Below are 13,642 nucleotides of genomic sequence, written 5' to 3' on the forward strand. Positions count from 1 at the left end.
CAATCTTATCTTAAATTTTAGTTTGATAAACAGACGGTGACTTTATGGTTCTTCCTCACACTTCTGCTGCAGTGTACAAAGTATGACACTGGAACATACACCGAAACAGGAACCACAAAGACATTCAGTCTCTATTCTGAGGTTTCCGAGGTTTGAGTTCAAATGTCTATGCCACATTCAGACAGCTGTGCCTTAATCTAGCAGACACATCGCAAGTGTAGATGCAGTTAATAGTTTAAAAAAACCTTCCTAAAAAATATTTTTCACTCTCACTGACTGGGTTTAATCTTTGCACTAGTCTGAGTAATAGTGACATCTAGTGGTGATTTATCTCAGAGCTTTTATAATATCTTGAGCCAGCCGGCTATTTCGTGTACATAGCAAACATGAAAGACAACAAACTGTCGACACACATTTGAAAGTAATTGACTTATGCCCCTTTTTAATTCAGAGTATTGCTGCTGGTGGTCATCTATTAACAATTATCAACACTGCTGCCAAAGGCAGGCTAACAGCTGCCATTCATACAAGAATCATACCTGATACATCTCTGTAAGTCAAAACCAACAGCCTTATATTGCTGAATATATGTACATATACAATATATCTTAAAGTGGGACACATTGGAAGACTAAGTTTACACACAAACAATGGCTTTGGGAAGAGAAAATATCAACAGATTCTTCTTGGCATCCATAAAAACCAACATATATAAAGTAAAAAGCCATAACATGCAAACTTGAGATGAAACAAAATCACAGCATGTTCATATGCAGAGTTTGAACGTGGCCTTACATGACATGTTACCCTGCAGCTGTACGAACTATAGAGGGTGACAGAACTTCCTCACGAAAGTCACTATACTTTAAAGTCACTGCGTGACTGTGAATGCCGCCCTATCAGTGTGTGTTAGCTTTAAGGAGGTCTGACAATCACTTCCTTGTTTTCCAAGCAATATGAGATAACTAGGATTGTTTACACTAAGCCAGTCCTATCTTAATAAAAGCATCTTTTCCTTCCTATTTGAGCTCTCCTTCTTCAGTAAGCTGTGTTTTCAGCACACAAAAAAAAAGCTCTAAAAAAAACCCCCAGACATTTTAACACATGGATGTACAACAAATAAACAAAATAAAATGGGGCATCATAAACCAAACACACTGCTCTATATAGTGATCCTCACCCTGATTTTTATGGCAGGACTGTTAATCTAAAGCCACTTGTATCCAAGGCCAAGTCAAAGATGCATAACTTGGTGTAAGGTGAATAAACTCTGCAACCTGTGAGCAATTTAAAGAAACTCTTTTAACCTTCAGGAACTCTAGGATGAGGTCCAAGACTTCATAATTAAACAATTTTAACACAAACCACATATCAGGGTGCAAAACTAGATTCCCACCTTCATCTCAAACAATTAATGGCTTTGCCTCTTGGGAGAATACTTTCACGTCATTACACAGTTCAAGACTTGCATGTCACAAGCAGAAGGCCGACTGAAGCTCTTCTGCAGGGGAGGGCGTCCCCGCTCTTTGTTAGGTGCTTTAGTGTTTCATCATCTACCTCTAGCAGCTTTCAACAGTTATTAGTCATCCCACATATATGAACCAACGCTGTACAGTTCCATTTGTCAAAATGGCCCACTCGCACAAAATACTGAGTGAACAAATTCATAAGCAAAATCTTGAAACACCATGCAAGCCTCAGCAGAGGGAAATGTAACAATTAAAAAAAATCTAAACACTGAGAAAATCAAATGAGCTTTAAAATAGATTTCTTTGATGTATTACTAGTACCAGATACACATTATGATTATAGTCTTAATGGCTCTGTGCAATTCAGTTAATATCACACAGGTGCATGACGGTTAAATGTTTTAAAAATGGGATTTAGAAGACTTAAGTTAATAAAAAGAAGATGAGATAGATTTATTGGCAACTGAGACTCCTCCGCATTGAAGTAAGCACTTCAAGGATTCCATGTTCATACTGGCATATATAAATGTATGTTGAGGCATTGAGAAGCCGTGTACCTGTCGTGACAGGATTATCAGTCTTCTCCCTCCCCTTCTCCCGCAGCAAAGCACTAGAACGCGTGTTCAGTTCACATTTTTATTAAAAAGTATCCAGGTGGTGTGAAAGAGTTTCATTTCCTCTCGCAAGAAATAATAATTAAAAGAACCAAAATCTTAACAGGCTAGAGTCTGGCCTTAAGTTCAGGGCCATCTTCATCCTGATGTCCCGATTCTCTCGGCATCAGAGACCTTCTGCCATGACCTCTCACTGCGTCTAAAATACAAACAGTGGAGAAGAAGCACATCCTTTGTCCACAGAACTTACTATAAATTGTAAAATGTATTACTTTCAGACAGATGAAATGGACACCTTCTTGTCAGATGCAGCAGACAAAATGATAGCACAGAACCATGATGAAAACCTCGCTGTAGCCTCTATACAAACCTGTCCTTGCTGGGGAGTGGCTGGCTGTCCAGGGGCCTGTCCGTAGTATGCAGCCTGCTGCCTGTAGTACTCCGCCCAGGCTGCGCTGTAGTCCGGCTGGCCCCCAGTTGTGGATGCTGCTCCCCCTGCTGCTCCTGGGGCTGCAGCTGCTGTCCCAGGGACAGAACCGCCTGTCTGGGCTGGAGGTGACAGACAAAGAGACACGGCCCAGCTCACCACTCTACTCACGTTGACTTTAAGACGAGCAATAGTTAACTTTAGGAAAGAAACATTTGGTGTGACCCAAATCCATACTTCCATACTACATGCTCATTCTAATCAGAATGCAATGCACAAAGAAAAACATTCTTCACAGCAAGAAAAAAAATTGAAATTGTGGGTTTTTTCATAGAAAAAACTATTAAATCTTCAGTGTTTCCTCTAGGATTTTTTTCAGCAGCGGGGGAAGGACAAACAGCGCCCCCCCCCCGAAAAAAGTGTCACAATTCACAAAACAAGAACAGCAACTGCTAAATCAGTACACTATGGTTTGTTCATATGTTTTGTGCTTTTATCTTGTGTTTCACTACTCAAAGTGACTTTTTCTGTTGATTATTTGCTTGACAGCTGGCATTCTTTGGCAGTCTCACCCATCTTCTTGTAGTACTCCTCCCAGGCCTTGGTGTAGTCCGGCTGGCCCCCCGGCGTCTGTGCGGGCTGAGTCTGGTCCCCTGAAGTTTGGGCACCTCCAGCTGGGTTAGCAGGGTACTGGGCTGGCACAGCCCCCGACGGCTGCTGGTAGTACTGAGCGTAGTAGGCCGCCCAGGCTGCATTGGGGTCATTGGCTGCTGCCTTGCCTAGAAAAGATGCAGGGTGGAGGGGGTGAGGTCCTCATAGGGTGAGGGTGAGCCCCTGCTACTGGCCTGGAGACCGGGCTTGGAGACCAGGGGGGAAACAGAGACAGGGTTAGCCAGAGCTGCTTAAGGCAAAGACACTGCATCTCATCACAACATTTCCATCAGTACTCCTGCTGACCTTCCCAGGTTTAGAAAACAAAAAGTGCCATTACTCATCTGAAAAGACTGGGAGCATATACAGTAAAACCTATAGCCTGGGATGAAAGTACTGCAGTAGGAAAGTTTATAAAGAGAGCCAACATGCAAAAATGTGCAATAAATAAACATTGATCCTTGACAACCAGGAGAGGCAGTGAAGTCAAACATGACTCACTGGGGTCATGGGGTGCCTGGGGTTGCCACTGCTGATAGGTGTTGCTCCAGCCCTGAGGAGTGTACTGGTGAGGACCTGGAGGACCACCACTGAGGAGAAAAGAAATGGTTTAGTATTAAAAACCTTTCTGGATCATCACACTGACATGACCACAAAAACGTTCTTCTTAATTGGCGTTCACAGTGGCACATTAGTTTGAACTACTCACTGTGGTGGTCCAGGTGCCCCAGGAGGTCCGGGGTTGTATGGGTTGGGGTTGTAGGGACCCATTGGACCAGCAGGACCTGGTCCACCTGGCCCTGGGCCCACAGGACACAGAGGACCCTGGAACAAATGAATTGATAACACATCACATGCATGTACAGAGAAAAAGAACATCAAAATCTCACATTTTAGAAGCTGGAACCAGCAAATGTGTCAAAATGTAAAAGTAATCACCAAAAGCATTTTTCCATTATCAAAATAGTCAGTAGTAATTAATTTTCAATTTGACCAGCTAATCGAACAGTTGCACAGTGTGGTGATATTTTAACATAATCTCATCCAGGATACAATTAATTAATATCATATCCTTTAAGTAAATCAACTGGAGATGTGATCATTTGCGTTCAGGTGAGAACTCCAGCTTCTGCATTTCTGTTTTCCTACGCTAAAAAAAAAAAAAAAAAAAAAAAAAAGAGTAGTAAGTACCTCGATCTTCTCTTCAATGAGCTGCTTGGCGTGGTCGATCTGCTGCGGTGAGCCCCGGATGATAAACAGCTTGAAGTTGGGGTCTCCGTTGGGGGGCGGCTGCCGAGAGATTTCCACAAAGGCGCCGGTCTGCTGGTTGATGGACTTGACATTCTCTCCTCCCCGGCCAATCACGAGCCCACACTTGTGTGCAGGAATGGAGAAGGTCATTTCACCTCCAGGGGGCCCCCAACCGCCTTGTCCCCCACCTCGGCCCCTGTTGCCCGCAGGCATGCCCGGAGGACCTGGAGGAACCTGTGGAAGGAGATGAAAGAAAGCCTCAGTGCCAAAAGATGTAGCTGCTTATAAGGATTTAGTTTAAGGATAATTCTGTTTCACAAGTTTAGATCTGCTGATGTAAACATCGTGAAGCTTAAAAATCCACCTCAAGACTGCTGCCATACATTTACTTTTATCCACAACTGATTAAGATGATTGCATCTATAAGTTTACAAGTGAAGAAAAGCACGTTTTAGAGTGTGACAGTTCATGCATGTGTGAGAGAGTGATCCGTACCCCCTGTCCCTCCTCCCTGACCCTGATGCTCTGCAGCAGGTCGTTAATGATCTGGGCAGCGTGCTCGCAGCGTTCAGGGGGACCACTGATGTGGGCAATCTTATCTGGACCAGTCCCGTCATCTGTAAGAAAGATTTTAATCTCCATATTAGAGATTAACACTGAATCACATTACTAACGTGGAGGAGTCACTTGTAGAGCTGAACCCACTGAGAATCACCCAACTCTGTAACACAAGACCCAACATAAGCCAGGTGTTGGCAACTTGCTCCCAGGTGTCAAAAATCACACTGAAAAAGGCCCGTTGCAAGCTGCTCTTACGCCATTATTGTCCTTTGAACACTAGATTCTTGCAGGCTCACCCTTCGCTCAGACATTTTTCCAATGATGCATGCTGAGTCAATAGAAAGTCAAAAAAGAGAGCAAAATGGCATCTGCTCTGCAAAAATAAACTCATGTGAAAAGCATTCATATAATTAGAGAATTCAGCTGCCTGTAAACAGTTATAGCTCTGGTGTGTGACATGTCTTTCATTTAAATTTATCGTTATGTAAAAAAAAAAAAAAGTTAAAAGTGTATAAAAGAAGGACCACGGGGTTCCATCCCCAATTAGGATTGATTGACATTTAGGGTTGTTTTTTTTATGAACTGGCTTACAGTATTAATTAGCTGCATGAGACATCAAACTTTCGTGTTGGCTTTACACTAATGAGAACCTGAATGTACTCCTCATGCAAAATTATGATCAACAAATGAGGAAAATGTAAAATGAAACCATTATAAAGTCATCACAGGGTTGCACCTTGCTTGAACTGTATCCTAACTCCAGCATCGTTCTGGATTTTCTTGATCATCTCTCCACTGCGCCCAATGACCACACCGACAGAGTGTCGCGGTACGGGGATCTGAGTGGAAATCAGACGTTTTTACAAACTTGGATTTGGTTCAACTGAAAACTGATCCCACTTCTAATTTTGCTCCCACACACAAACTCACATCCATTCCTCCTCCCATTCGAGAGCTGAAGTCATTTCTCTCACTAAAGCCACCATGATCTCTCTCCCTCAGAATCTCCTGCACCATCTCCTGGGCTTGCTGAAAATGAAAACACAATGATTACAGTACATGGCAACTCGACTCTACACATTTATTTTGAACTCAATGAGATGATTTCATAAATGTACCTGGACTTTGTAGGGATCTCCGATAATGCGCAGGGGCTTGTCAACGTTGGGTCCCTGAGAGGCATCCTGGATCAGGATCATCTTCACCCCTGCACGCTCCTGGAACACAATTAAATATTACCAGAATCAACTTTATTACCAAGCAGGTTTACACATACAAAATTTGCTTTGGTTTTTTGGTGCTAAACAATTGACATAGTAGGTTGAAAAAAATCTAACAAAGATAAAGTTAGAGGAAGTACTAAAATAAATTTTTCTAATCAAATTTTCCTTTCTCTACTTATTATTATCTTTCATATATACACAACTAAAGATATTAAGATATATCAGAAAACACAACTTTTTTAAGTGTTTAAGTTTCAGTAAATCGATCACTGAGTACACATCTGTCACAACATGCAAAAGTGATTGCGATGCGATGTACCTGTAGCTGTTTGATGGTCTCTCCTCCCTTGCCAATGACAAGGCCAGCCTTGCCAGCTGGGATCATCATCTCATGCACAGTGCCGTCCTGCCCGTTGGTGGACTCGTGACAAGAAGAAGGGGGTGTGCCCCTCCCTCGTGACACTATCTCATCCAACAGCATCTTGGCTTTCCTAGCCGGGGAAGAGCTGACCAGTTACTCCACATCCATATTATAAAATCATGTCATCAAGCCGATACACACCCTTTGGCCACTTTATTAGGTACCTGAGTTCAATTGCTTGTTAACACAAATGGCTAATCAGCCAATCACATGGCAGCAACTCAATGCATTTAGGCATGCAGACGTGATCAAGACAACTTGCTGAAGTTTAAACTGAGCATCAGAATGAGGAAGAAAGGGGATTTTGACTTTATCGTGGCAAAGTTGTTGGTGCACGACGGGCTGGATTTTCACGCACAACCATCTCTAGGGTTTACAGAGAATGGTCCAAAAAGAGGAGAGTGGGCAGACTGGTTCGCAATGACAGAAAGGCAACAGTAACTCAAATATCCACTCGTTACAACCAAGGTATGCAGAATACCATCTCTGAATGCACAACACGTCGAACCTTGAAGTAGATGGGCTACAGCAGCAGAAGACCACACCTGGTGCCGCTCCTGTCAGCTGAGAACAGGATACTGAGGCTACAGTTTACACAGGCCGACAAATCTGCTGCAACTGCATGATGCCATCATGTCAATATGGACCAAAGTCTCTGAGGAATGTTTCCAACAGTTTATTGAAAGAATGGCACGAAGAATTAAGGCAGTTCTGAAGGCAAAAGGGGGTCCAACCCGGTACTAGCAAGGTGTACCTAATAAAGTGACGAGTGAGTGTAATGGCAAATGATTATTCAGCTAGATTTAGGAGGGGCAGTGCACATTAATAGAACGGCACTGACCTAATATTACATTCCATAGCATACATGAAATTAAGCAATAGGTCATTATAGATGAACAATTTAAAAATGGCATGAAAGAATGGGGAAAGCACATCAATTAAAACATGTTTTAAAACTTTTGATATATTCTAGCCCTGCTCTTCCATCTGACAAAATTTGTGGTTGAGGGTATACAAGCACACAGGGCAACCTACTTCATCAAAATGGACCATTTCTGATGCTTCTACATAAAACAACAATGAGAATAAAGTCTGAAACTTACTGTATGGAGTCATGGGAACCTGTGAGAGAGACGCTCCTCTCTGGAAGGCCTCCACTGTCTGGACACACACAAACTGTACATATGTATCTAAGTTCAACACCAAAAGGAAAATAATATTATAAACTTTAAAACATATAATAATGCAGACAGTACCTGGAGCTATCTGAACCTTGCAACCTGACTCCTGTTGAATCTTATTGATCTGTTCACCTCCACGGCCGATAACTGGGGACAAAGAGAGGGCAAAGTGTGTGTTGTTGGTGGGTCACACTTGCAATAGTGGCAACTATTTATGTCTTATATTACAGAAACAGAGTGGCATCAATATGTGCTAAAACAGTTGGGCAGCACTCACTGAGTCCCACCATGCTGTCAGGCACGCTGTACTCCTCTGTGCTGGAGGCCGGCCTGACACCGTCAGCAAGCAAGAATGACAAAGAGGGAGAAAGAGGCAACAAATCAGGAAATGGAAGACTTTTTTTGCATTATTGCATTCTTTGCTATAATCTTGTTTTTCCCCACTGCCATGATACAAAGGTCCCATACGTCTACGCAATACACATCACCTGAAAGTTATGAGATCTCACCTTTGTTGTGCAAGGGCAGCTAGCTGGGCACCAATAGCTGAAATGGGATGGCAACAGAAAGAAAGGGAGAGTGAGAAAACGGAGCAAGGGAGAGGTTTTGGATTACTGATGGACTGTGGACAGACAAGGATAAAGGGGCAAACTACTGAAACAAGAATACTGTACAACTGGAGGTCTATTTTAAATACTGTCATCTGTGAGTTATAAACACCACAAGACAAAAAGTAAACAGAGCATAAAATAGCGGGATGAACTCACACAGTGCTTTGGCTGAATCCAAGTCGCTCTGCGCAGCCAGCTTCTTGCTCTCCGGTTCGTCTGTCAAGTGAGGAAACGACACATCTACTGTTATGTGTGTGAGGTGTCTGTGAGGACTGCACAGAGAATACCATCTGCATCTAAAGCCGTCATCTAGTGTGCAGTGCAGAGGTGGTTAACATTTAAATTTAGCAGACGCTTTTGTCCAAAGCTCACTCAGTGTTGAGGCAGTAAACATTGAGTAGCAGAGTCACAGATACCTGCATCCTCCAGCTGTCGTTTCTGTGCAGTGAATGGAAAGCCATCTGATGCAGTGTTGTTGTTTAATGGAGGTCCAGCATCACCCCCGATCTTAGCTGCAATCTGAAACACAAGCGCAAAATTCTCCCAACCATCAAATGTGCCCACATATTACCACAAAGTCTGCAAACTGACGATTATTTTCATTATTGACTAATCTGCCGACTATTTTCACGATTAATTGTTTAGTCTATAAAATTCAAGAAATCGTGAAAAATGCTCATCACAATTTTCCAGAGTCCAAAGTGACATATTCAAATGGCTTCTTTTGTCCAAATAAGAGTCCAAAACCCAAATAATCTTCATTTACAAAATTTACAGCCTTTAGCAATAACACCTTCACTCGCTCTAATGTAAAGTACATTAACTTTATGATCTTCTCTTTAGTCTTTATTCTCATTTTTTAAATTTACTCTAAATTATATTTTATGTAGTCCATCTTAGTTATAGTGTAATTTGACTTTTAATTTCTATTTATTTATTAAATTCCCTTAATTTGTCATGGTAAAGGCGTTACTGTAACAATGCAATCTATCCATCCATCTGTGATCCACTAAGACTGGATATAGTAGCTATTACATAGGATCTTAATTATTATATAAGATTGATGTACTGGTGTCTTATAAGTTTGTTTTTCTTATCCAGTCTGATGCCTAACGTTATAACAATTATCTGCTTGCATCATATCTGTAACGTTATTAACGTTAACATTTAAACATCTTTAAGAAAACATTTAAACATCTTCTGGATATACACATAATGTCGCCTCTTCATTGTTGTAGGATTAAATGATTAAGTAATTTCACTTTGGCTAGATCACCAGTGTGGTTTGTTGATGCACACGCATAGTATTTTAGCTAACGTTAGCTTAACGGTAAGTTAATGTAACGTTCACGTTACGACAACCAATGACATGACGTACCACTAACTAGCTTAATGTCATACTGAATTATTAACAACATTAAATCTATGTGAGTTAACCATATTAATTATGTGTCAAGTTGTGTGAACAATGTTAGCCCTCTTGCTAACTATGCAGCTAGCCCTGCCTCCAAACACGCTCCTGCCCGTCACATCCCTCACCTGCCGGGCCCGCTGCACCGCGTCCGCAAACGCATCTTTCTTGATGCCTCCTGCTCCGTTCCCGAGAGCTGCCTGTCCGCCGAGAAGGGGCCCGGATCCGGCTGGCGGCACCGCATTGTACTCCGACATGTTGACCAGAAGACAGGTGAGGGAAAGTGAGCAGAAATTCAGGATCAGAGCTGCGCAGGAGTGGGACGGAAAGTCGAGAAACTGACAGGGCAAGGAAAGCAACGGAGACCCGACGGCGGCCGGGAAGGTTCATTCGCCAAGTCATGAAAGCATTTAAGCCACTGTGGGGAAAGTGCATTGGTATTTTTGTTAGATGCTTAGGTGTTGTGTACAGTGTTTCACATAAGAGACATTTTTTTTAATTCGACAGTTAAGTTAACTTAACACACCTGAAACTTTAACTTGTAGGCTAACTAGTGCTAAATTACATTATTAACATTGTTTTTCCACTCTAGAGTTTTTATGACATGCAGTAAACGCCTACAGTAAATCGTCAAAAATATGATTTCTGAATTTTACATTAACACATAACATTCAATGATTTAATGTAGAGTTAGGAATATGAAAGCTTTTAATTTCACTTGAACACAACATTATGCCTGTTTAAAGATCATGAAATGAGCTGTTCAGACATCAGACTGAACATAGATCCATATTATATATTATACATGGTGGTATAAAGGTTAGAGAAGTGAGCTTGGTCTTTTAGTATTCTTGCTTGTCTTTGGGTCGTCTGCCTTATCTTTTTAGCGATCTTGTGTGTAGCCTCTTTCCTTGCCTCCATCTGCTCTGCGCGGCCCTTCGGTTGACTTCATAATAAGAATCTTCGTTGTGGCTTATTTCACAGTACTCTGTTGTTCTTTTCTCTTTTCTCAGAATGCTGTTGCCTGCTGAGCTCTTTGCTGACCACTGGGCTCCAACCATCACTAGTCTTAAATGTCTGGGGGGAGTTTTGCCAGCTAAACAGAAAGTGGAGCCAGACAATATTCAGGCATGTAGTTTTGTGCATCATAATGGTATTTTAAGGTTAACCAAGAAGCTTCTTCTTGACACTTAACAACTCACAAGACAACACACACACACTGAAATTGTGAAATGATCCAACTGTGAAATTGGTGAATCAAAACAGCAGGGGATAGAATAAATCAGATGGTGTTTATGTGGAGTAAACTGTGCAGTTCTCCATGGGCGGTGTGGCAAAGAAAAGGCCATAAAAAGAAAAGATTCAGCCCTAATCTTTTTCTTTTTATTGGCTGGTCTGAGATATGGCTTTATCTTTGCAACTCTGCCTAGAAGGCTGAGTCGCCTCTTAACTGTTTATGTTGAGAATGGTGTTTTGGGGGTATTATTTAATGAAGCTCCCAGTTTCTCAAACTAAACACTCTAATGTATTTGTCCTCTTACTCAGCTGTGCACCCCCTTCCCTTTTCTGTACTGGTTTGTGCCAGTTTGCGCTGTTCTGTGAGGAGAGTAGTAGGCTACATGGCATTACACGAGATCTTCAGGTTCTTAGCAATTTTTCGCATAGAATAGCCTTCATTTCTCAGAACAAGACTAGACTGACATGTTTCAGAAAAAAGTTCTTTGATTCTGGCCATTTTGAGCCTGATGAAACCCACAATTGCTGATTCTCCAGATACTCAACTAGTCTAAAGAAAGATAACTATCTTTCTTTAGACTCTTCTTCAATCAGCACAACCAGTTTTAGCAGTGCTATGATTGCAAAAGGGTTTTTTAATGATGAATTAGCCTTTTGAAATGATAAACTAGGATTAGCAAACACAATGTGCCATTACAACACACAGCGCTGATGGTTGCTGATAATGGGTCTCTGAATGCCTCTGTAGATATTCCATTACAAATCAGCCGTTTCCAGCAACAATACTCACTGTATTTCTGATGAATTTGATGTTATTGTAATGGACAACAAATCTGCTTTTCTTTCTGTCCCCAAACTTTGAATGGTGGTGTAAAAGTAAAAAGTAAAAGTAAAGTAAAAAGAAAATGCAATGAAGAGCCTAACAGTGTCCTCATTACATACAGTTTATCTACCACAGAGCACTGATAAGTTTATTTTTAAACTGTATTTTTTTCACGATATTTGTCACAATTTTTTTTTAAACTAAAGAAATCATTGATTATGTTATGTGTTCATATTTTTGAAAAATTACTATGTCTGTATATATCGTTATTGGATTTTTTAAATATTATCAATGGCATAAGATATAATATGATATATTGGTGTCTTGTAACAACCATGGCTAAGGAACAAGCATTGTGTTGTTTTGAGAAATGTGGAACTCACCTTCAATCAGTGCTTTGCGCTTCCTTCTCTTTTTCTGTACTTCAGCAAACCTCTTGGATGATCTTTCAACCATTGTTTCCATTTTCTCTCTCAGAGCATCACCATTAGCACTATTAATAGAATAGTCACTACTGGCATTTTCTGCAACTGTTGCCTCTATTTTCTTGAAAAGCGCCTTGACTTGAGTGCTATCCTGCCTGTTGCTGATATTGAGAACATGCATTCAGTTTCCACATTGCTCAAGGATCCACTGAAGTGCTGAAACTGATTTCGCACTCTAAACTTGCATCACTGCATGGAGTGTCTACAGTAAACAGCACAATGGTGTGATTAAACACTCCATCATAGGTGCTCCTTTAGTGATGGTTTGAAGATCTGAGGAAATATTATACCAAGAGGTATGACTAGATATAAAAGGCGTGAGGCCCCGGGGGACACAGATGGACGCTGTTCTTGATTTCTCAGGGGTGTTTTCTCGTGGATAGTGCCACCACCAGCCTGGAGTATTGATCACAGTGGCCTGTCTGCCATGGACTTCTTGCTGCCTCACAATGCTTTGGGCAGTTCTTCTATTGGTGTCAAAGACAAGTTTACCCAGTATGATGTTGCCAGTTGCACTCTTATTACTGGGATTACCGTGCAATTCTCTCCCACCTATCAATACCTTCCTCAAATCTGGAGAGTGAAATACATTATTTCTTGCATTAGGCTATATAAGTGCATTATAGAAAACTAGAAAACTGTCCCCATTGATTAATGCAACATTATCTATATTAATTATAAATATACACTCTTAAACTTTCCAGTTTATTGGGTACACCTAGCAAAAACTATTTATTATTTAATGAATGTTTTTTCAAGTGTTATGGTTTTGATTTAACTGTATGGTCATATTAGTACATAGTTTGTGGTGCTGCTGAATTGTATTGTGTACCTAACAAACGGTGTATGAATAAAAACCAAATCTTTTAATACAAAAGACATCTGTTGTTAGGAAATGCTGCTGAAGCCTCACAAATTAGTGACCTGATTATCTTTTACATAGATTTACAGCAACATACAAATACTGTTAACACAGGGAGAAGAGTAGTTTGTCCTGCAAATTTTAATTCCGATCAGATGAAATACCTATTTATTTGTTTAGTTGTTTTAACATGAAAAGCCAAAGTAGGAACAGAGGCTACAGATTAGCTTCAGATAGATAGATAATATAATGACAGCATAAAGAATAAAATTAAACAATAAAACATTAAAATGCATGGCAATAATAGCATGATAAAAATGAGGCAATTGCATAAATAGTGTGTGCAATTCATATTCAAAACCACCTGGTCCCAGCCTTGCTTCCTTGATATACTTTCAGTTCAGGATTTCACTGTG

General features: G+C 40.9%; 1 protein-coding gene across 6 annotated transcripts; it reads right to left on the minus strand.

Annotated features, from left to right (window-relative positions):
• Positions 1-414: 414 nt before the first annotated feature.
• LOC123963908 (far upstream element-binding protein 2-like) lies at positions 415-10,205 on the minus strand. 6 transcript variants are annotated; one of them, XM_046041008.1, is made up of 18 exons: positions 9,949-10,205; positions 8,826-8,928; positions 8,566-8,625; positions 8,308-8,344; positions 8,076-8,128; positions 7,874-7,945; positions 7,721-7,793; positions 6,516-6,702; positions 6,092-6,190; positions 5,904-6,002; positions 5,710-5,812; positions 4,908-5,029; positions 4,353-4,646; positions 3,871-3,986; positions 3,663-3,751; positions 3,083-3,289; positions 2,454-2,632; positions 415-2,282 (listed from the first exon to the last, which is right to left on the minus strand). In XM_046041008.1, exons 1-18 carry the CDS (start codon positions 10,075-10,077, stop codon positions 2,274-2,276), a joined length of 2,031 nt encoding a protein of 676 aa, XP_045896964.1. In that variant the 5' UTR covers positions 10,078-10,205; the 3' UTR covers positions 415-2,273. The 6 variants fall into 6 exon arrangements, with proteins under 6 accessions (XP_045896964.1, XP_045896989.1, XP_045896970.1 ...); XM_046041033.1 differs by having other exon boundaries at positions 6,516-6,687; positions 7,721-7,778; positions 9,949-10,204; XM_046041014.1 differs by having other exon boundaries at positions 7,721-7,778; positions 9,949-10,204.
• Between the last annotated feature and the right edge of the window lie 3,437 nt (positions 10,206-13,642).

The sequence above is a fragment of the Micropterus dolomieu genome, linkage group LG02, assembly GCF_021292245.1.
Source record: "Micropterus dolomieu isolate WLL.071019.BEF.003 ecotype Adirondacks linkage group LG02, ASM2129224v1, whole genome shotgun sequence".
Lineage (NCBI taxonomy): Eukaryota > Metazoa > Chordata > Actinopteri > Centrarchiformes > Centrarchidae > Micropterus > Micropterus dolomieu.